The sequence below is a fragment of the Canis aureus genome, chromosome 3, assembly GCF_053574225.1.
Source record: "Canis aureus isolate CA01 chromosome 3, VMU_Caureus_v.1.0, whole genome shotgun sequence".
Lineage (NCBI taxonomy): Eukaryota > Metazoa > Chordata > Mammalia > Carnivora > Canidae > Canis > Canis aureus.
This window is the reverse complement of record NC_135613.1, coordinates 83,282,271-83,305,003: the sequence shown is the minus strand read 5'-3', so window position 1 is coordinate 83,305,003 and position 22,733 is coordinate 83,282,271. Positions and strand designations below refer to the sequence as shown.

Genomic DNA, 22,733 nt, shown 5'->3' with positions numbered 1-22,733 from the left:
AACTTGCTTCAGTTATGCGTTGGAAGCAATGTTGCATACTCCTTCCTCCCATCTTCATCATTTATGTGGAAATATCACATCTTCACAGGTGCTTTCTGTGACTCGCCCCATCCAAATGATATCCGGCCTGGAGTTCTTTTTTTTCAGGACACTCTACTTTTTCTTCTTGTCCCTGCCACATTTCTGCTTACATATTCATTTGTGCAAAAGTGTCATGAAGGTCTCACCTTGCTAGACCCAACTGAGGGCAGGGTGTCTGCTCTCACCAGTTCAGCCTCGAAGCCAGGGCTTAGCACCAATGCCTGGCCCGCAGTAAGCACCCAATAAATATTTGTTGCCTGAGTGCATTACAGACTTTTAACTCTGTGAATCACAAAGAACAGGTGGGCCCCGGTAATGGAGACTCCCAGTGGCTCCATCTGCACATCAGAGTTTCCTGAAAAGCCTCTAAATGGTGCAAGGTTGCGGCTCCATCTCCCACAGGAGGAGGCTGTGGCAGGTTACCAGGCTGACCTCTGGCTGGGTGGGGAGAAAGGAGGGCCCCTGAGACCTTTATTCTGGTTTCTTATGACTTACTCTAGGTTTTGGGATAAGCCCCTGCACGTTTGGGGGCCTGGCTGCGCCGCTTAGTGAAGTGGGTGTCCCACCAGCTGCTCCAAGACTACACCATGAGCTGTCTCCGTGAGCAGCTTGAAATCCCGAAATGAGAGGTGATTCTGAAGTTCGAATCATGGTTACTATTTCTGGCACTGTGGGTTTCTAGCACGTGGCCGGCCGCGACCCATGGGTTCTGCCAAAGTGACTTAAGTATGTTACCGACGCTGGCCCTTTAACAGAAAAAGGATGGCTCAGTTTGTTAACCACCCTTTCTGACTTGACCTGTTGTTTTGTGGTGCAAAAGTTACACAAGCAGACCGTTGGACACGCATGCTGGCTGGCTCGTTGGTGTTTTTCTCACGGGCTTCGGGCTGCAGCTCGGGGAACCCAGAGGGGAGAGCACCACGGCTCGGAGACATCCCCAGGCAGCTCTCGGGGGCTCCATCCCCCTGGGCAGCCCGGGCTGTCTGCTGCACAGGAAGCAGAGGGCATGGCTAATGTACATGTCACCGTGTGGCTTATGGTCACAGCCTCACCCTACCTTTGAGTCTGCACAAGCTACAAGAGCAACAGGAAACGGCCAGGGGTATATATATAGCCACATTGTGTTTATCCAAAGGTGCTGTTTTGCACAGATTATTATGAACTTTTTCAGCGGGAGAGGACATGGCATCTGCCTTTTCCGCAGGGCCTCCTGAGGTGCTTGTAAAATTAATCAGTCCACCTGAGAAGGAAGAGGGACATTAGGCCTTTTCAAGGTGAACGGACCAGTGCATTTTCTTTTCCAAAGGATTTCCGGATCCATTCAGCCAAGGCTCGGAAAGGATGGGAAACAGCAATGGAAAAATGCAGGATTTTCATGAGCCTCTGAATACAACCCATCTGGGAAAATCATTCATTCTGTAGATTGAGTTTCCCCTGAAACGCATTAATTAGACTTTGCTCCCCCCACCTCCGCCTTCCATTCTCCAGGCAAATAAAGAAGTCCATCCCTTCCCAGTATGGCCCTCACATGGCCCTTGGTCCAGCTCCCCTGGATCCTGCCGGGGCAGAGCCAACAGAAAGGCTGTGGGCGCCCGGCTCGCAGGGCCCAGCACCGCAGACCACCTCTGTCCTCAAACAAGAGAAGCCAGAAGGAAAGGGAAAAGCATCCTCATTCCAGCTCTTTCCTTCTTCACCGCTTTGGATGTGACTTCCTCCCAGCGCCCAGTTTACTTCTGGAATTCTAGACTGAAATGCATGTTCTGGAGCCAGGGCCAGGCTTCAGCAGCTCTGACCCGCCCTGTACCCCCTGCCTTAGGAGCAGCAGGTCATTGAAATGCTGGTCTCACAAAAGCCAAGCTGGGCCTCAGTGCTTTGATCTAACTTGTGCCTGCTTAGGTGACCTGGGGGCAAGTTAGGAAAGGGCTCTGAGACTCCGGTTTCGGTTTGCATCTGTACAATGGGAATAGTGAGGTTGTGAGCAGGAGAGGAGAGAATCCAGGTAAAAGCGGTGAGCCTAGTACCCATGTGACGGAGTACATGCTCCACTGGCAGTCGGGGCTGGGGTAGTAAGGATATGCACCGGGGCGGGGGGGGCTGCAGAGCAGAATCCTGGGGAGCACGGACCCCGATTTCAAGGCCCTCGCCTTGTGCTGACTCAGTTGGCACCTCATTCAACACCAACAGACTGTTACTCTGAGGCTGCAACTGCTCGGGGGCTTGGCTCACTCCCGTCCCTCTGAGCAGCCTCTAAGCGAGTGCCACTTCATAAATGTGGTCTTGGCCCTTCCTATTCTGAAAAGACGTTACAGTCGTATGATGCATTGTGAAAAAATAGGCACAAACAATCTGGAGGGCAGTTTCAACGTTTCCTCCTCCTCGCGGTCCACCCCCCACCCCCCAGCACTCCCCCAGGCCAAGGCCTGGGACGCTGGTTCACGAGGACCCAGCTCAAGAAGCAGAGATCTAAAGTGGGGGCGGAGGCGTAGGTATTGGAGTCTGTTTTGATGCTTTCTCCTCGGCACAAGGAGGCCAAAGGCAGTAAAAGGGACCCGGGGTGCCCTGAGCCCGGCACTGGCAGCCTCTGGCGAAGGCAGGTCGCCCCTGGAAGCCCCTCCACCTCCGGCCTGCTCCTTTCCTCTCCCACCTCCTTCGCTGCCCCAGTCCCAAACCATTGTTCAGTCTCTTATTGAAAGCGGAGCACACAGTGGCAGAGGCCAAAGCCTGCGGCTATGTGTGCCTGAGATTAAGACTTTTATCTGATCTTCGGCAACTTGCAGAGGAAATCCTGTTCCAAAACTCAGGGCCCTGAGTGAAAGGTTGCCAGCAGCTCTTCCCTCCCACCTGCGAGATAAATCAGGACACCTGAAATGCTAGCACGGGCTCATTGTTTATAAATATAATGATCTCACCCTGTAACTCCATTAGTTTCCTCCTTCTACTTTTTTTTTTTTTTTTTGATTGATTGATTTTTTCATGAGAGACACTGAGAGAGGCAGAGACAGAGAGGGAGAAGCAGGCTGGCTACAGGGAGCCCGATGCAGGACTCGATCCCAGGACCCCGGGGTCACGACCTGAGCCAAAGGCAGACGCTCAGCCACTGAGCCCCCCAGGAGCCCCTACATTTTTCCTTTTAAACGCTGCACAACAGATTCTCTCGGCAGAGCCTGGCCCGGGGACCCTAGCGTCCTCGTCTGTAGGGTCGCAAGGCAGAGGTGCTCCCTGCAGATGAAACTCGACTGCGATCCTGTCTTTAGGGTTAAGATTCACGCAGAGGCCGAGCAAGCTCTCCAGGAACCGAGGCCGGTGCGAGCCCCACTCCGTTGGCAGCGTGAGGGCTCAACGTGGGTGTCACCTCCTTGAACCAGACCCCCCCCCCGCAGAAGGGCACATTCTCTGGGGGCTGGAGTCGAGCTGGTGGAGAGCTGTGGGTTCCTGTCACTTCGCCCCCCACCCCGAGCCAGGGGGCTAGCCCAATGAGGTTGGATTGCCATGCTTTCCGATCCCCCGGAGCATGATGTGAGGAAGGCGGGGTGCCCTCCTCTTCCAGAAAAGTTGGTGATGCCTGCGCGTGTAAAACTGGGGGACGGAAAAGGACGTACCCCGTGTAACTGAAGGAGGGAACGGATTCCCAAGATGGGATTTGCTGGAAGGCCCACCCTGACTCTTCCGCTCCTCTTCCCACTACTCCTGCCATCATTCCCTTCGCCACAAACAGGAGCAGATCTGCGTTATCCGCTCGCCCCCCACGTCTGCCCGGCGCCGTGCGGAGCACCTGTGAGCAATTCTCCAGAAAGGAAAGGCACACGGCTGGCCTGAGGGACCTCACGCTCACAGGGGCCACAGGAATTGCAGACGTGATGATGTGAGAAATGTGTAAGAGCATCAGCTTTCAGGAGAACCGTCCAGCCAAGAAAGGGAAGTCCGGTTCTAGATCTGACACAGCTTGGGGGGGGGGCTGTCCCCCAGGACCCTCCCCTGGGCGGCAAGGGGGCTCACCCACAATTCCTAAGACCTCTCTGGATCTGGCACCCACGAGTCTGTGACAGCCCCTGCCAGATAATCCAGCAAGGATGAAGCCAGACCCTGCTGCCCCCTAAAGGGGGGAAGTGCCCTGCCTCGACGTCCCCCCGTGCCCACAGGGGTGAACCGTGGCCCCTGCGCAGGCTGGGAAGAGCGGGTCTGGGGCGGCGCTAGCTCCCCCTATGCCTCTGCCTATTCCTCTTGCTGCTCGGCCGAAGGCCCACCGACGGAGCCCCTGTTTGGTTCTGTTTCAGCTTGGGAGGCAAGCGACCTGGCTAGTCAGTATGGAACTGTCCCGAGAGGAAGTGGGTGCCGGGAGGGAACCTTTACTTCTGCCCGACGCAGGACGGAGAAGACAGACGGAATGCTGCTCCTCCGCCGCTTGGCCTCGGCACCCTTCCACTTGACCAACAATCAGGGAGCCAACGGGGCCGTCGGGGGGCCGTCCTGCACCGCGATGGCCACGGCCAGCCCCTGGGATGCGGGTCCCCCACTGCATTGGTGTGCAGGTGCTCGCTGCACGCCTCTCCCCCGAGCTGTACGTCCAGTGACCCCACCTCTCGAGCTAGAGGCACACCCTGGTCAGGGTATCTACATCATGCAAACGGGAACGTCGCACAAAGCCGGAGAGCTGGCTGTTGGACATTTCTCAGCACCCGGGGTTGGACGTACCCGCTTCTCAAGCAAACAAACGACTGCGGCCCTAGACCTAGCACCTAGCACCTAGCACCTAGCACGGCAATCTGTTGAGGTCTTGCTGGACTTACTGCACTGAAGGGCTGAAACAGGGCCTGGCTGCAGAGACGATCCCTTATTCTGTTGCCCTTGGAGGCTTGGAGCAGTATCCTGTGGCTGCTTTCCTAATCCGCAAGCAATAGAATATAGCCTCCCGGTCACTATGGATCGAGCAGCTACTATTCGGCAGGTACAAAACTGAGCACCTTGACTTTCCTCGTCCAGTTCCATCCCACCGTAGCCCTAAGAAGACATTTCCTCCTGAGCTAGCTCAGGAAGGTGAAGCGTGGGAGGCTCCCCAGTTTACAGGGGGCAGAGCTGAGATCTGAACTCAGATCTGTCTGATGCCAGCCTGGGCCCCTTCCAAAGTCTTCCCACTACCCCACGTGACTACGGTTAGTAAATAATATTATTCTTCCTCCTTAAAAATGTATCCAAACGACACTGCCTGGAGGCAGGACCTCAAGCATGGCCCAGCTCCCGGGGCCACCATGCAATCAATATTACCCTTCCCAAAGACAAAGCACCCTCCCCCACAGGACACACTTCCTCTTCCCCCTCCTCTACCCCAGCCTGTTGTCCCTCCCCTCCTTCAACCTCTACTCAGAACTTACTTCCTCCTTGAAGCTTTCTCTCATTAACCCCACCCAGTTTTGATCACTTCACCAACTTTGCTTCTCCTCACATACTTATACTCAAATTTACCTAGATTTCTTCTGCCTTCTTTTTGCAACTGGAGCCCACCTGGGTCTTCTCCATTGAGCCCTACCTCGCCCCTCTCTTTTGTACTCTTCCCGTGGTACCTGGCAACGAGTGCTGTCCACAGGGCCTGTTGGGGTGGGCCCCCTTTGTCTGGGTCTGTGGGCCCGTGCACGGCCTGCCCAGTCCATCCACAGCGGCGTGCAAGGAAACGCTCTCAACCATCTGGCCAAACAACTCAAGCGCCCTCTTTGTGCTGGCCAATGATTAGATGATGGCGAGGAGCTTGGGCAAGAAGAGACCCAGGACCAAGAGCTTTGGCCAGTTCCATGTCACTCTGAGAATTCTCCCTTCCAGACCTAACACTCAATGAAACTTTGGAGGACTTTCTTTTCCAGTCTTGGGCCAGACAGGAACTTGATTCTCTCTCAAAGGGCCTTAGGATTTCTCCTCACATCCTTCCTACTCCCTACTCCCTTAGATGGACCTGTGGGTTGAAAGTAGCAATGGAGTAGGGGTTTGGGACAGGAGCGGGGGCGGGGAGATATCTTTCTTTTTGATCAGTGGTGTCTGAAGGGTGTGAGTACATAGGTGAGTAGGAGTGGGTGTTAGCTGGGGATATTGGGGGTGATGCAGGAGCTGGGACCCAGACCCAGGGGTTACTCCGTGCTTCAGAAGTTCCCCGGTGGACTTGGAGTAGAAGCTGGATCCTGGGCCTTCTGGGGGGAAGATACCAGTAATGTGGTAGTAACAGCTGGTCTGATTTGCATTTGGGAAGCCAGAGTGTTTCAGACAGCTCAGCTGATGCAGGGAGCCATTCCTCCGAGGGCTTTCCTGGCCTGTGAGGGCTCCTCCCTCCTCCCGAACTCCTCTGCAGCCCTTCCCCTACACCCCTGCGCGCCCTGAAGGCGCTGTAATCCTCCGCTCTAGACGGCTGTGATCCTCACACTCCCTGCTTCTGTCTTCCTGACACGTTCGCAGGCGCTCCTCCCGCACGGCCTACCGCTTTTAGACTGGCACACACAGTTTTCACAAGAAGGGTTTTGCGGTTTGGGTTTTTTTTCCTTCATAAGTTTGCAGCTGCTAGTTTTGAAACCACCAGTCAAATAGAACTCAGTCAAATAGAGAGCAAGAGAGAAAGAAAAGGAGAGAGAATAAAAGGAAGGATGAAAGATGTCTGTAAATCATGTCTTGCATGCACAAAAGGCCCGTGTGGCAGCCTCGTCTTCGCTTCGCCTTCTCGCCCAGGCCTCTGTTAGTGAAAGGCTCTTGGACACCTTTAGGTGGCTGCCCTGGAGGGTGCTCCTTATCCCGGAGCCCCTGGCAGCCCGTGCTCACAGGTGAGACGTGAGGAGCTGACTATTCCTGGTCATTATTTGGAGACGACTTGCCAGCGGCCCATGTACTGCTTCTAGATGCCCACCCGCATGGACACACAACGCGCTCGTGCTGGGGACAGAGGGCAGGAGAGGGCGAGGGAGACCCCGGGAGACCCTGCCTGAGCTTCTGAGTATTCTGTAGGCATCCACTGCAGGCTCTCCTAGTGGGTTACTCTACACGTGAAAAATAAGTACAGTTGGCCTTCGAATAATGCGAATCACGCAGACCTTAGGGGCGTGGAACCCCGCGCCCAACCGAAAATCCAGCTCTAGCTTTCGGCTCTCCCCCTCTTGACCTTACCAAGAACACAAACAGCAGTTAGCACGTATTTTGTGTGTTATATGCATTATACACTGTGTTCTTACAACGAAGCCAGCCGGGGAAGAGACCACGTTCCTGAGAAAATCACAAGGAAGAGCCAATACTTTTGCCCTGCTGGACTGCAAACGATCCCAGGCCAGGCGGGCCCACGCAGTTCAAACACCTGCTGCTCAAGGGTCAGCTGTATTTAGCTGAACACGGACTTGAGGCAACCAGAGGCGCCAGGAATAAAAGAATCCCCAAAAAACTTCACGCTCAGGTCTCCCCTGGCCCCTCCCACCGTCACTGCACTTGTGGCAGCTAATTATAGCTTTTATCTGAAGCAACGGGACACCTAGAGCTACAGCCTAGAGTCCCACCCCCACCCCGGGGCAGAGCACAGAGACCTGTGGGGACAGTGAGCTGTCAAGCTCGCTGTGGGCGGCTTTTGGGTGTCTTCTCTATGCTGGCCTCTGGACTCGAACCCCACAGCTCTCTGTGGACCCTGATGAAGTTGGAGGGAGGGTCGTGGTCATGTGACCAAGGAACGAGGGAGGGTTGGCCCTCCAGATCAGGCCTGCTTAGGGCCTGAGAGGGCCTAGGCAAATCTGGGCTGTGGAGACTCTCTGCCTCCATAACCCTTTGTTTTCACCTCTCCGAGAACAAGGAAGCCATTCCAGTTTTATATCAGAATTGTTTGTGGTCATGTTTCTCCTCACCCTCTGTCTCCACTGGCTTCTCTCCAAATTTGCTGGTGGGGGGCTCTCTTGGGGGCTTGGGATGCGTCCTCTTTGCATGCCCTATAGAGCTACCCAGCTCGGCGAGTGCTTTGCCTTGGAGGAGGACCTCTACCAATGCTTATTCACTGGAATTGAATGGGATGTTGGTTGTCATCCTGTCTCACAAAAACATGTGCTAATAATGTTCCTGTCACCTGCAACATAAGATCTAATTCTCTACCGTCCGGTGTAAAAATTTTTAAACTATTTTCCAGCTTCCCTCCACAACTTGTGGCACACTCTTTCCCACGTTCCCGCTCATGCCTCTTCCCTGTCCTTGGACTGTGGTGTCGGGTAAATGCCAGGTCATTGTAGAAATCAACCCTGTGGATACCTGCACCCTGGGAAGCCATCCCCAACTCCCTCAGCCCTTTCCAGCAGAGTTAGTTGTTCTTCAGTTGGTTTCCTGGGATGCTTTGCACATATTTCGAAAGCACTTTCTGGTCTGTAGTGTGTGAGCATCCATTTATGCCTGTTTCCTTCGGGGAACTCTGAGTTAATCCAAGGCACCGACCCTGTCCTCTGCACAACTGCATTCACAGGGCTGCACCCGGCCAGAGGTAGTAGGTGCTCAGTAAACGTTTGATCACTAAATTACTGAGAGAAGGAATGGGCTCCATTCATCTCTTCCTTGGAATCTCAAGCAGAGTCCTCCCACACCTGTCCTCCTCCTTTCCTTGTGCCCCACACGCGGCCACCGCCCGACGCTCAGCCCACACATGGCGCTAGAAACGCAGTGCTGTTATTTCCATTAGAAATATAGAAATGTCTATATCCTCATGCACGAGTTCCATAACATTGACCGTAGCCATTGCCGCCCACCCTGCTCCGCAGCCTCCACCATTTATAAAGATACCTATTCAGGCCTCTTATCACCCAAAGATGCAGGCCCAGCAAAGACAAGCCTTCCTGAATCACAACGTACTTCCTCCACGAAGACTTCCCACCCTAGCCCAAGCCCACAGCTCCTTTTCCTTTCCTTCTGAATTTTGTTTGTTTTGGTTTTCTTGCTTTAGCTGCCTAATCTCTCACTTGCTTCTCTGTCCTCTTCACTCCACTGTTGTTTTGGACTCATAGGCAGTTGTCATGGATATTATTTTTTTCTGCCGATATTATTTTTTTTCTCCCAATTCTCTGGAGACTCCCCCACGGTTCCCATTAGTTGATACATGACCAGTGTACAAAATGAATGACTGTGTTAGATGTTCCGACGTTGACTTTCTGCATCTCTCTCCAGACTCTGGGTTTTCCCAGGAGAACTTTACCTCGTTTGACTCGCTGCTGATGAAGTAACAATCATCAGCCACATCTCAGGGACTATACTCTCTGCGATGGAATAAATCGCCAATAATTTACACCCTTTGACTCACATCATTGCACTTTACTGTGGAAGCCATACCACTCGTTTCTTGGTTCAAATATTGATTAAAAAAAACCCCACAAAAACAACAACAACGACAACAACTATAGAATTCTTCCCAGCAGAGAGAGCTGTCTCCCCTGGAGCCTGAGCAGGCCTTTCCCTGCAGAGTTGGCTCACACCCCAGGACCATAGATAAGAAGGTGAAGGCTCCATGTGAAGGCCTACTGTAGCTAAGTAGGCCAGGTGGGTTTTTGATGTCTACCATCAGCAAACTGGTATCTGCAGCCTGTTCTGCCTCTTGTCTGAACATCCTCCTCCTGCACGCCCACCGTGGTGCCTTCCCCTCTGTGGGTTGAGCCTCTCTAAAAAGCATCCCTTAATAAAGTCTCCTCCACTTCTCCCCTTGCCTCCCCACACCCTGTCAAAACTTGCCAGGCCTGCCACATTCACAGGACCTTGCTATGCTAAGCACATGTGGTAAATGGAGTCACTCAAGACATGTCAACGAGAGGCTTTTGCATTTTGACATGAGGTTCCTGGAGGCTCAAAGAAATGAGCTCAGTGTGACCATATCAGGCAGGTAGGATACTGGTGATGGAATTTTTTGGGGGCAAATCTTTCAGAGACTCTCATTACAGCTACCTAGGACACCTACATCTAAGGCTAGCCATGGTCACGGGAAAGCTTCCTCCCACCTTCTCCCTGGTCCAGAATGACCCAGGGAGTCTCTGACTCTAAAGCTGGTTAGTGGGGTTTTAGGCTAGAAGGTTAGGAAAGAAGATCCACCAATAAATACCTGGCCTGAGTCACCTGGCTTGTAATTCAGGACCTGGAACGTCATTCAATTCCTTCCTTCTTAAAGCTGACCTTCTTGAGAATTTGGAGCTGGCAAGTTTCAGATTCATTTGCGTCAACATGTTGTTTGGTTAATGCAGCTGAGCATCTAAGCCCATTTTCTTAGAAACAGGAAATCCCAGTGTGCCAAGAGTAAACAGATCCCAGCCCCCAAAAGTTTGAGTTCATTTAGGAATTCCCTGACCACAAGGGTCTCTGGGGCTGTGTGCTTGAGCCAGGCTCGCTCCCCTGCCGGTAACTGATCTTGCACAAAGAAATGGTCTCTCTTCAGCTCAGAGCCATGCCCGGAGAGGCTGGAGATACGTTAAGGACAGGATCCCAATGCCAGACATCACACAGAAGAGCATCAAGGATCTCTTATAACTCAGCAGGTGTTTCCCCTGAGCCCCCCACCACACACTCTTCCACTCTAGTTGCTTCCTTCTTATTCTTCGTATCTCTCAGGACAGCAGGGATCTTGTCTGTTTTTATTCCCCATCCTACTGTTACCACCAATACAATGCCTGCAATGGGAGGCACGAAGTTCGTATCGGTGGGATGAATGAATGGCAGCATGAGTCAAGGCATCAGTGAAGAGCTTGACCGTCCCAGCTGTGCAAGGCACCATGAGGGCGGGGGGGGGGGGGGGGGGCCGGCGGGGGGACGGGGCGGGGGAGCCAACACAGGGCTGGTCCTGAGGGGCTCACACAGAATGCTTGTTCACAAACTTGTCAGCACCCAGCAGATTCTACCAAAGTTGCCAGGAGGTGCCAGCTTCTCAAGGTTGCTTGAGCGAGCTCAGGTTAGAGGAGTCTGGAGAAGAAGAAAATCGTTGGCCGGGTGGCGGGGGAAGCGCAGGGGGGTGGCCAGAGGGCCCCCTACCTGCAGAGGTCCTGCTTCCTCGCTGGACAAAGAGCCCTCAGAAAGCTGCCTTCCCAACCTCTGCCACACACGGAGCAGGGGAAAGAATCATACTGGCCTCTTGCTGTCGCCGAGCCTGCTGACCCTGCTGCTGGAGGGCCCGGGGAGCAGCAGGCAGCTGCACCAGCCCCGCACCGGCTGAGCAATACCTGGGAGTCTGACAACGGAAGAAAAGAGGCAACTCTTCTATTCTTAGTAGTTGCTTTCCACGTATGTGTAAGTCAAACAGCCTATGCAAAAAGAGGCCTCGTGGCAGCAGGAAATTCAGAGTTGTGGGTGTCTTTGTGCTATCAGATCAGGTCCTGGGTTTGCCTGTAATCTGGTCTCATGGGCTTCCATGGGGTGAGGCCAGGGAGGTGAGCTCAGGCTGGCCCCGCCTCTCTTGCCTCCGGTTTTATGACTCAAGGGGGACTCTGTGACTTTTTTAACATCCCTCTTTCAGTATTTCATGTGGGTTTCTTTTCTAAAGGCTGTAAAGAATATGTTATTGAAATAAAAAAGAAAAGAGTCCAGCCCTGTTACAAAATGCCATCCCAGGAACGCCTGGGTGGCTCAGTGGTTGAGCATCTGCCTTCCGCCTGGGGCGTGATCCTGGGGTCCTGGGATCGAGTCCCACGTCAGGCTCCCTGCAGGGAGCCTGCTTCTCCCTCTGCCTGTGTCTCTGCCTCTCTCTTTCTGTGGCTTTCATGAATAAATAAATAAAATATTAAAAAAAAATGCCATCCTAGGTCCAGAAACTGGGGGGAACCAAAGTGACATATACTTAAAGCCTGGCATTTAACGCTCATTTAATGATTTAATGCACATCCATTAGGAGGAGTGATGTAGAAGAATGTTTAACGATGCAGGAAATATCCATAATTTAGTAATAAAAGAGAATAAAATGAGGTTGCAAAACAGTATGATTCTGGTTATATGAAAATAAAGCATATATAGGGGCGCCTGGGTGGCTCCATCAGTTAAGTGTCTGCCTTCGGCTCGAGTTAGGATCCTGGGGTTCTGGGACAGAGCCCGGCATTGGGCCTCTTGCTCGGTGGGGCATCTGCTCTTCCCTCTCCTGCGCGCTCTCTCTCTCTCTCAAATAAACAAATAAAATCTTTCTTAAAAGAATAAGGCCTATATGTCTATATATTTGCATTAAAGAGACTGGAAGGAAACACAAGAACAGGTTGTTTCTGGGTTGTGCAATCTGGTCTTGGCGGGCTTCTGCGGGTGCTTTGGCATGTTTCTCTTGTGATTTTTCTGTATTTTCTCAATTCCATACAAAGCTGATGTATCCCATTGGAAATCTTCGTTTTAAAGAAAAATACGTTAAAAAACACCATGCTTTTTAGTGAGCAAAAGAAAATTTCAGGCCACAACACAGAAACGGAAAGAAGTGGCGGCGTCTGCAGTGGCGGCTCACCAAGGGAGCCAGTCCTCTCAGCGTTGGGTGGATTTTGATGGACCTTCCCTCCTGTCCCTGGCTCTCCATCTCTCCTCCTTTCTCATCCCTGCACAGCTCTGCTGCTCCCAACCGGTGACCGTGCGGTGCTCCAACAGCACCTTGCTTCCCTGCGGCACCTGTTACCTGGCATCACTTTTGGCTTGTTTGAGGGAAGCAGGAGAAGCTCTGGAAGCAGAAGCGGCTGTTATGAATGCAGCTCAGCTTCCAAGGTCCAGTGTGAGTCTCACTGGTCACCGGAGAGAGCCTGAGGTCTCTCCATAGAGCTCATGCTTCCTGCACCCAGAGACCTCGCTGATTTGTGTAAAGCACCATTTGACCCTTTAATCAGGAAGACGTTAGCGACTCCCAAGTGTGCACCTATCAGAAACGGGCTGCCTTAGACTCCCGGGGGGACTTTAGTCAGGTTGTAGGTAAGTAAGAGATACACACAAAGGTGCTTTGTATAGATGCACACAGAGATACACACACACACACACACACACACACACACACACACATGGATGTACGCGGCACACACGTATAGATGAGAAGAGGGGACAGATGGAGCACGCACACCCCCCATCTGGTCCTCATGGTATTATGAAATGGTATATTTTCTTCATCTAACGGATGAGGAAACTTAGAGTCTAAGAGGGTAAGTCGCAGGGCCAGAAGGGGCCGAGCTAGAATCGGGCCCATCCTGCCTGTCTCCCAAGTTCCTCGCCAGGGCGCCTCTGTCCCTCCAGTGTCGCTGTCCCCGCAGGCTGCTGTGGTCGTGGTGTGTCCCAAAGCTCCATAATTACTGGGTTCGACCTGGCCTCCAGAATAACCATGACAATATTTGTGGAAATGTTCACAAAAGCCCTTGACTTCCAGGTTCTGAGATCAGAAGCGGAAATTTCAAAATACCGAAAGTTCGTTTGTGTCGAACACATTGCTTCGGCTAAAAGCAGGAAGTCCGAGAAAGCCTGATCTCATGAGATTTTTCAGCCCAATTTGGATCAACATCTGCACTTCTGGATTTTCCACTGAGGCCAACCCAGCTCAGCTGTGCCGCCGCTTCTCCCATTTCACGGACCCTCTACCTCCCGCGTGGGGTGCAGCGAAGCAGTGAAATCTGTTGCTAGCACGAGGGTGCGTGGCCCGTTGCAGGGCGGTGAGCTGGCTTGGTCAGGAGAGGGAGGAACAGTTGAAATTTGGAAAATATGCAAGCCCCCTTTTTGTAAAGTAAAAAATACACCCAAACGCACAAAATCTCTAAACAATAAGTTGTCCAAATAATGGCCTCTGTTCTAGTCTCCAGGTGCCGGAAACAAGTGGACAGGACTCCTGCCACCTCCTCCTTCCCAGAGACCCAGCCTCCCCATTGGTTAGACTCCAGCCGGGTGGGAAGCGGAAGGGCAGGTGGTGCTCAGCTCCGGGCTTCGCACAGCCAGCCAGCTCCGGGGGAGCCCCAGCAGGCTGGGGTGGGGGGGTCGCCTCTGTATCCCAAAGCCTATGGGGAGTAAGTCCCTCGGGCTGCAGATGAGAACTCTGAGACCAGGAGAAGTGATTTGCTTGGGGCCTCCTATCTAGCTGACGGCAGGGCTGGGATGAGAACTCCTGCAGCCTCCTCTTTCTCCAGTTCTGATAGCTGGCCCCCCTGCATTTCAGCAGTCAAATGACTTAGGGGAGGTCCTAGGGTTTTTAAGAGACAGGTTTAGAGTGAGCGTGTTCTGGGGGGGCCATGATCTGTGGGGCTTCCCTGTTCAGAGACTGCCGGGAACAATCGCCCTCCCATCCCGCCCCACGGTCCCGGGCACCACCTTAGATACCCCTGTGGGAACATTGGGGGGCTTCTGGATAGCAAGACCCCTCCATGCATGGTGGTGTGGGCTCCCCATGCACAGACTGGGGTGCACTCTGGCTGCACGACTTTAACTCAGCTGCACCCAACTGAAACAGTGCAGGAGAGGTAGCAGACGGCCTCCTGGGGCCACGTCCTCCTGAGTTCGGGGGGCGCAGGCACACGGGAGAGACTGTCTCGCCTTGTAGACCCGTATAAATGGGGTGCAAAGGAGATGAGGCATGATGCCTCGAGCAGCTGTGTGGCCTCGAGTAAATGACTTAAGGTCTCTGGGCCTCAATCTCCCCATCACGAGATGGGCAATTGCAATATACACCTCACATGTTGGGGTGCGGAGGAAAGGGAGCGTGTGGCTGCAGGCTCTTCCCTCGCTCCCCTGCAGCCCACCACCTGCCCTTTGGGGATTAAACCCTGGGGACCCTATGCGTCTGGGAGGGGGCCCCTCTGAGCCCCAACAGAACTGCCAGGAGCTGGAAGAAGTCTTCCCACTTGCAGTATCCTTTCTTCTGGAGGCCTTCCTGACGCTGAGCAATCACTGAATCCACGCCACCTCCAGGCACAAGCTTAGGGAGTCTGCTTTTCTGGTGTGTGCGTGGGGAGGGGGGGTGCCTCCTGGGAATCTCCTCTCTCCTGGCCCCAGCCCCGCCCCGCTTCCTGAGCCTCGCCGCAGGTGCACCTTCGCCACCGGGTGCTCTGGGTTGGGGCGCACTTGGAGCAGGGGTGAGGAAGGTAATCTCTCCCCATCGCTCGAAGCTGCAGCAGGAGGAAACAGGGCCTTTCATGTGGCAGGTCGGGCATTCTCTCCAGAGCGGTACGTTCCCCGGAAGCCCAGCCGGTGGCAGAGGCCCAGGCCGCTGCGCGGCTTCCTCCCCACCTTGGAAAATTATACAGAGCGCCCTGTGCCCGCTGGCTGCCGGGCAGATGCCCTGCTGCTTTCTGAAACTATCCTGCCTCCTTAGAATGAAAAACAACAATGTGCCATGCCCACAGTGACGAGCTTGCCCTTTCCTCTTCCTCCTCCCTGCCCTGGAAAAAGTACAGGATCTGTAAACAAGTCATTAGATTCGAGATCCTGCCCAATTTAGACTCTTTGTCTCAGTTTTCTCCAGAGTAAACTCGTGGTCACACCCACCCAAACCAAGCAAAGCCCAGAAGGAATGCAGAGCCCTGTGGCCAGGCTAACCACAGCTGACCCCGCGGTGCCCAGGGCTCGGCGCGCTCCCCGGGCTGGGAGGGGCCCGCAGGGAGCCCAGAGGGCTCGGGTTCCAGCCGGACTGGACCAGAGCCCTGGGACGGGCCCAAGAGCGAAGGTCTCCGTCTCTGGGTTCAATTCCCCAAAGCGGTTTTAATTTTGCAAATGCCTCTCCGAACTATCAAAAATCCCAAATCCACCTCCTTTGAAGTCTGGCAAGAAAACCCCCAAGATCAGCTTCTCTTTTATTCCTGAATTTCCCGTACAGGCAGGCTTCTAGAAAACAGAGGTTGGAGAAAATGAAAGTCAATGCCAAATACTAAGCAGACAGAAGACTAACTGCTTTTCCCCACGGCCCCCCACCCCCAGCTCTGGCATTATGGGCTGGGGAACTGGGCCCCTCTCCCGCTGCTGAAGATCTGTTTATTTTGCACTCCATAAAGGGAAACCAGGCCCTTTTTCTGACATTTTGGCTTGGAGGGGGTGGGGAGGAAAAGAGGTCCAGAATTTAAACTCAAAACCAGATCAACTTCTCTAAATCTCTTGGCGCTTTTTCTGCGATTCTTCAGCGGGCCGCATTATACGATTCAGGCTTTTGAGTCTCCCGACCTGCGATGCCTGCCTCTCTAACCCCCCCTGCAAACCCCATAAACTGCAGTGACCCTTCCTTGACTCCCAACCACGCCAGCACGCCCCACTTGAAATTAGGGACAGACGGGCTCGCGAGCCGCTTGGCAGCTCCCCATCCCGCCGCACTACACCAGCCCTACTCTGCGTCTCCAGCCTGCGGGCCGGGAAATCTGTGCCTCTGGGCCTGAACCCCTGTTCTCCCGAGCTGGACCGGTGGCTTCCTCAGAACAATGAAACAGGGAATTTCCTTTGTCCTGGAAATGTTCCGCTTGTCATCCCCGTTATCCTTATCAGCAGGCCACAAAGCAGCGAGGACGACCAGAGGCCCCGGTGTGCTCGGACCCGGTGGGGTATCATTGCAAAATGTTTTCTTCGCTTTTTCCTCTGCCTTGAATTCAAAGCATGACCTCTACGAGTGGAATTCAATCAGGTCAGCTCCCAGATTCCCCAGTGGGGAAATAAAAGTAGCACAGGCGAGGTCTATTGTTTCGATCTCAAGAAGGTAGAAGTGTTGTTTTCTCTCTTTCACATCCAAGTAAATGAGGTGGGATGGGGGACAGAGGAGGTCATAGCAGGACCCTTGAACCCCGTTTAAGATCTCGGTAGTAAAACAGCGCCTGGGTCCCACATTCCCACTGCGCCAACAGAAGGTTCTCCCCAAACGTGCTTGGCATCTGCACGTCAGTCTCTCGCCGTGGCACTGGCTGGTGTGAATGCGATTCATTTTCTATTTGGACAAGTCTGAAACTGCATTTTTTTTTCCTTCCCCCTTTAAACAACAGGAGAGCAATACAGTTAGGAAAAGGGGTGGAGGCATGTGGAAACACCAGAAGGCCAGAGGAATTGCAAAAATAAACTTCTGCTAATGTTAACACTCTTGTATTCCAGGGCAGGCATAATTAATTGTATATGTTTAGTCACTTAGCAACCCCGAGCTCTTATTCTGAAGAGCTGAAAATATTTCACATATGTAGTGAGTAAAGTCTTTGGGATCACACAGACCCCACTAGCTGCATAACTCCGGGCAAGTCACTGGAGTTCTCTATGCCTCGGTTCCTTCTCATCGGTAAAGCGTGTCTAATAATAGATGTAGTCCGCGAGCTGCGGTGGGAAAGAAGTGCTACAATGCATTTACATGCAATAAAGACAGTGCCTGGCTCATCGGTAACTACTCAATAAATATTATTACAGTTAATGTCATTATTATTATTGTTGACATTGCAGATACCTCCCACCAATGGTTGTAATGAGGGAGCGCCTGGGTGGCTCAGAGGTTGAGCGTTTGCCTTTGGCTCAGGGCGTGATCCCGGGGTCCTGGGATCAAGTCACACATCGCGCTCCCTACCGGGAGCCTGCTTCTCCCTCTGCCTGTGTCTCTTCCTCTCTCTCTGTGTCTCTCCTGAATAAATAAATAAAATCTTAGAAAAAAATAAAATAATAATGAGGTAAAGGCGATGGTGATTCCAGAAAAGATCTTGAAAGCCAACCCCTCCTCTTAATTACGGAGCTTTCTCTGACATTCTAGCAAATACCAGATATAGATAGCTTGCGTCCCCAATAGGCATTTTGTTGTGTTTTTTAACCTTGCAAAGTGCGTTCGTGGCCATCTTTATTACAACATCACTTTGGGGTAAAGTTATCAGACACAGTATCTCCCCGTCGTGCAGTTGAGGAAATAGCAGCAGCATGGGGAGACCCAGGCCTGAACAGAGGGACAGACCACGAGTGTGGCTCCCAGAACTCTGGCTGCCAAAGAGCTGCCTCGCTTTGCAGGTGAGGAGTCAGACCCGTTGACCCCAAGCTGATTCCACCAACTGGAATTCTCAAAGGTGCGAAGGCAGCCTTCCAGAATCTTCTTGCCCTTGACATTTCTGGATACAGATGTCTACCAGCCGGTACATATGTATTCTATGCACTCAGTAGAACACTGGTCTGCTAGTGGCTCCAGAGGCCATTGTCCTCTCACAAGATTCTTTATTACGCTCTAGTTGCCTTGACTGCAGAAGACCAGGATTAAGGAAACGGCTCCTGGACGCACAGAAAATGCTGGTGGGACCCTGGACAGAGAGACAAAGCTTGTGATGCTCAACTTAGTGCCATGGAGCTGTTGGGTAGGGAAGCAGCTCCTTGATTCATTCGCTCATCCTGTAAAGACTTACAGAGGGCCTGTTTCATGCTTGCTCCATCTTATCATTCAGGGTTCAGCCTGAATGTCACTTCCTTAGGGAAACCTTTGACCTCAGACCAGGCGAGGGCCCGGTATTATGCTCCCCTGAAGCACCCTCCACTTCCCTTTTCACTCTATTTGCACTTACAGCAAGTGGCCCTGTATCCGTTTTCCCTCCTTTGCTCTAATGTGACGCAGCAGGAGCCTTGCCTGTCTTGATTTGCTACGGTAACCCAGACCGTAGCCTACAGAAGGTGCTCAATAAATGCATGAACATGTGCCACCATTGAGGTGCAAAGAAAAACTGGCAGAGTGTGTGTCCCCAAGGACCTTAGGCAGACATTAAAAACCCACACTTGGATGCTCATTAAAACAACGGAACAGGAGTAACTAAATTGCCAGGGTCACAGCATTGTGTTCTATGCACACTTCCTCGCCTCACTCCAGATAAAATCTGAAAAGAACAAAGGTGGACGTTTTCAAACTGAAGAGATGCTTTTCTGAAAATGCATGCACCACAGAAATTTGGGGCTCATGGTGGTCGCCATGTAGTCAGGATGAGACTCTAATTGGGCATCCCCTGGGGCCTGGGGATTGATGGGTATTTTAGCCTTTCTGTAGGGCAGGTGTGAGTGGAAGCTGACCACAGTTGGTCCAGCACTCCTGAAACTATCTGGCGGCATAAGGCTTCAGGGAGCTCTGCCTTTTCTCTGTGGCATCCATCCATCTTGGTTTTAAAGAATTCAACTAGAAATGCATGCCACAGACTCAGGGATGGACACAGGCCACAGGCCTCCAGGTGATGCCAACCTGAAGACTTTCTAAGGCAACACCACCATCGATCTGCTCATTAGGTGCCCCCTGGGAAAAGCCAGGGCATTTATTCCTCATGGTAATTCCAAAGCCACATCAGGTATAGCACGTCATTCCTACCATCCATGTACTGTTCCATGGGCCACAAAGGAAAGAGAGAACTTGCTTCAAGTCTCGGATGTATCAAGCATTTGGATCTTGGTAACTGAGAGTCCCCATGGAACAGTACAAACCTAGGAAATACTCAATGGAGGGAAATTGGGGTTCAAAGGTCACCACCCCAGCTAGTTATTCGTAAAATGAAGTTGGTTTGTTCATATTTATACTTAAGAAGAAATCTTCCAACAACGAATTATAGGGCTCTGGGAACTAGAAAAGCCAAACACCTGGTAAGAGGATGGAGTCCTACATAATAGAAAATCGTATATTCACAGCAGCACAAAGCACTACAACTGAAAACGATCTTCAAACTAATTTAGCACCATGCCAGTATTTTACAAACGAGGAAACCGAAATTACCACGTTGTACAGGATTCTCTTTGGTTAAAGTCATTTTTCAATGAAAAGGTGCATGGTAAGAGCCCATACCTCTCTTTGACAAGTCCAATATACATTTAATCACAATTTGTGAATATCCCTGTGATACATTCCCAATGCCTCCACTCTATTGAAAGGAAAAGAAAACATTATATTCTTAAAGATCAGCATAGGATTGGTGAAGAAGCCAGGAGACTACAGGATAACCTTACTTCCAGCTCCGGGCCAACATGGGTAGTACCTGGATAATGCAGGACATTTATTTTTTCTTTGGTTCTATGTTGGTCGTAAGAGAAAGGGGAAGTGCTAGTCTCCGTGTAAACAACACACTGCTAACTCAATAAGAATAATCCAGGTAAATATATCCTCTGACTGAATTCACATTTTCAGAGGCTTTTGATCTGAATTCTATAGATGTGTACTGTCTGATAAGGAGTCACTAGCTGCATGTGGCTATTTAAATTAAGATTAAAACAAGTCAAATGAAATGCATTTAAAACTTTAGTCCCTCCTTGCATCAGCCACATCTCAGGTGCTCAGTAGCTACTTGAATAGCCAGGCTACTGGCTACCATATTATATTGGACAGTGCAAAACAGCACATTCCACCTTTGCAGGGAATACTACAGGACAAGTCTAATAAAGACAGGTCTCTAAATCTGCCACTTTCCTCTGCCTTTGAGATAAGACTAAGGAAGATGAGAACTGCTGATGACATTTCCCAAATCCCTTATCCTAAAAACTGCACAAGAGCCATATCTATCAGGAGGCTCCCTACACGTTAGGACTCCTGAGAGAGACATTTGCACCTTCCACAGCCCAAGAAAATATTGCTCCCTTCTACCCAGATCAAATTTAAGACCAGAAATTTAGAGTTACTTGGAAAAGATTAGACACTAGCTCTTCTCAAATGTGTAAGTGTTTAGGCAAGACATAGGTCATAGTTAAGACAGCAGCATGATGAGTTTGTCCAGAACCTTTGCATGATCCAACCTCACAGAGGTAGACACCACTGTTAAACAAAACGAGTTTCATGCAAGGTGGCATTTATTTCCATTGTGTGAGATGTTCTTCATAATTTTGAGATACATATTCGAGATGCTCTCTCATCTCTTTGCCTTCACTCTGTGGTTTTGGTCTAGAGAACATAGACTTCTCCTTGAGTACAACATCAAGGTCTTGGTGGTTATTTGTTTCCATGGGCAAAGAAACAGCAGGACTGATCTCAGGCTAACTGTGGTTCCCAAAGAACGACAGATGACTATCTGAGCAGCACAATGTCCAGCCCCAGGGATTTTGATATCCCAATTCTGTTGGCTTGGGATAAAACTCTAATACATAATTCAACACCTTCAGAAAAAAGGTTTACGGAGAAGCTCTGACTCTCAATCCTAAATGCCTGGAATGGGTACTTTAAAATGAACTGTCAACTTCATTTTCCCTTCTTTATGTCATTATGTAGCTACTTCAATGTGGGTAGAATATGGGCAAATGTGCTTCTTCTTCACTTCTGGTCACATAATCCTATTTGGTTGCATGGTATAGCCTAGAAGACAGAGATACAACCTCTCCTAAAATGTTGATGATGCACGATGAGAATAAAGACTAAGCCTACTTTATCTAATCTCACATGGGAAAAGAGCCAGGATTATTCCCGACTTCAACACCAACAGAGGGCCATTATGGAGGCAAATCACTTTCAACCTGCTGGTCCTTCACTCATGCTTAAATCAGTGAAACCTATTAGTGGCTCTGACACTTAAGACAGACCAACACGACCCAAACATATTCACAGCCCTTGATCAGTGGGGAGTTCAGTTCTGTAGTTCCTGCCAGGTTGGAAAACTCTGCTTTCTGGAAGGGGATGGTGGAGCAGAGCGTATAGAAAGACCGAAATGTTAGCTCCACTCTGAATAAACCGAGTTCAGGCCTGGCCCTTATCGCCCTAGCTGGAGACCACAAGGACACTGGGACAAGAAGAGTGGAGGGGGCACGGGAGAGCCAGTGGGGGCCTGGCTCACTGGGTGAGCATTTTGAAACTGTTCTCAAGGAAGTGTTGTAAAAGATAATGTGTTTTATATTCCAGGAGGACTCTTGACTCTTGAAATGCAGGGACAACCCCCCCCCCCAACCCCGCCAAAAAAAAAAAAAGAAATCCCTGAGCATAGGTTGGACAGGAGAATTTTGTTTCTCTGGTATTTTCAGTTTGACACACTCTCTTTATCAGCAGCACAAGCCTGGAATTCCTGAGGCTGCACTCATATCCTGAATTCAGTTTTTACGTAAAACCTCCATTGATTGGGATGGGAGTTTCATGAGTATAACAATGGCCGGATACGAGGGAGGGAAAGGAGGAATATGTGATGTTTGGTCGGTACTGATGCATTCAGAGGCGAGAGTGTCTTTATAGGCAACAAGATATGAATAAGTAGCTGATTGGCAAAATTAACCAAACGCAAGTAAGTCTTGGGAATCCTTAAAGGCAGAAAGAAGCAACCTCATAGATTCGATTTAAGCAACCTTGATTATCTGTTATGTTCAAACACTGCTTGGGTGGGAATAATAGCTAAGGCAACAATAACCAGCATTTACACAGAGCTTTGCAATTACAAGGTGCTTTGACTTCTGGACTTCTTTTGATTCTTACCATTAGTCGGGAAGGCAGCTGGAAAACTTAATATTACTTATTATTATTATTATCATTAGTACTCCTATTTCACAGATAGAGAAGGAGGGATTGGAGAAGTTAATAGCTGGCCCAAGATCACACACTCATAAGTGGGTTTAAGTCTACATTTTCACACTTCACATGGCACATGGCTTTCATGGGACCGTTCCATCACTGTCATAGTGATTTACAAAACCCTCCGGTGTCTCACTGCCAGCCTTGACAAGATTTTTGTGTCTCCCTTCTTAAGCAAGAAGCACCACACAGCACACAGCATTCCCACATTACATTGTGTGAACACAAAGTTGTATTTTGTAACTCAGGCTGACTGAGTACTACGAAC

The 22,733-nt window shown here is 51.1% G+C and overlaps 1 protein-coding gene across 5 annotated transcripts in view; it reads right to left on the bottom strand.

Moving 5' to 3' along the window:
• FLI1 (Fli-1 proto-oncogene, ETS transcription factor) overlaps nucleotides 1-22,733 on the bottom strand; it is a 122,624-nt gene that overhangs the window by 76,405 nt on the left and 23,486 nt on the right. The window contains exon 1 of one of the 5 annotated variants that reach the window (XM_077894153.1): nucleotides 10,154-10,698. The exons of the other annotated variants lie outside the window; for them this stretch is intronic. Coding sequence (XP_077750279.1) covers nucleotides 10,154-10,198 — 45 coding nt within the window. The 5' untranslated portion in view covers nucleotides 10,199-10,698. Of the gene's footprint in view, nucleotides 1-10,153; nucleotides 10,699-22,733 lie in introns of those variants that run through there. 5 annotated transcript variants of the gene reach the window in all.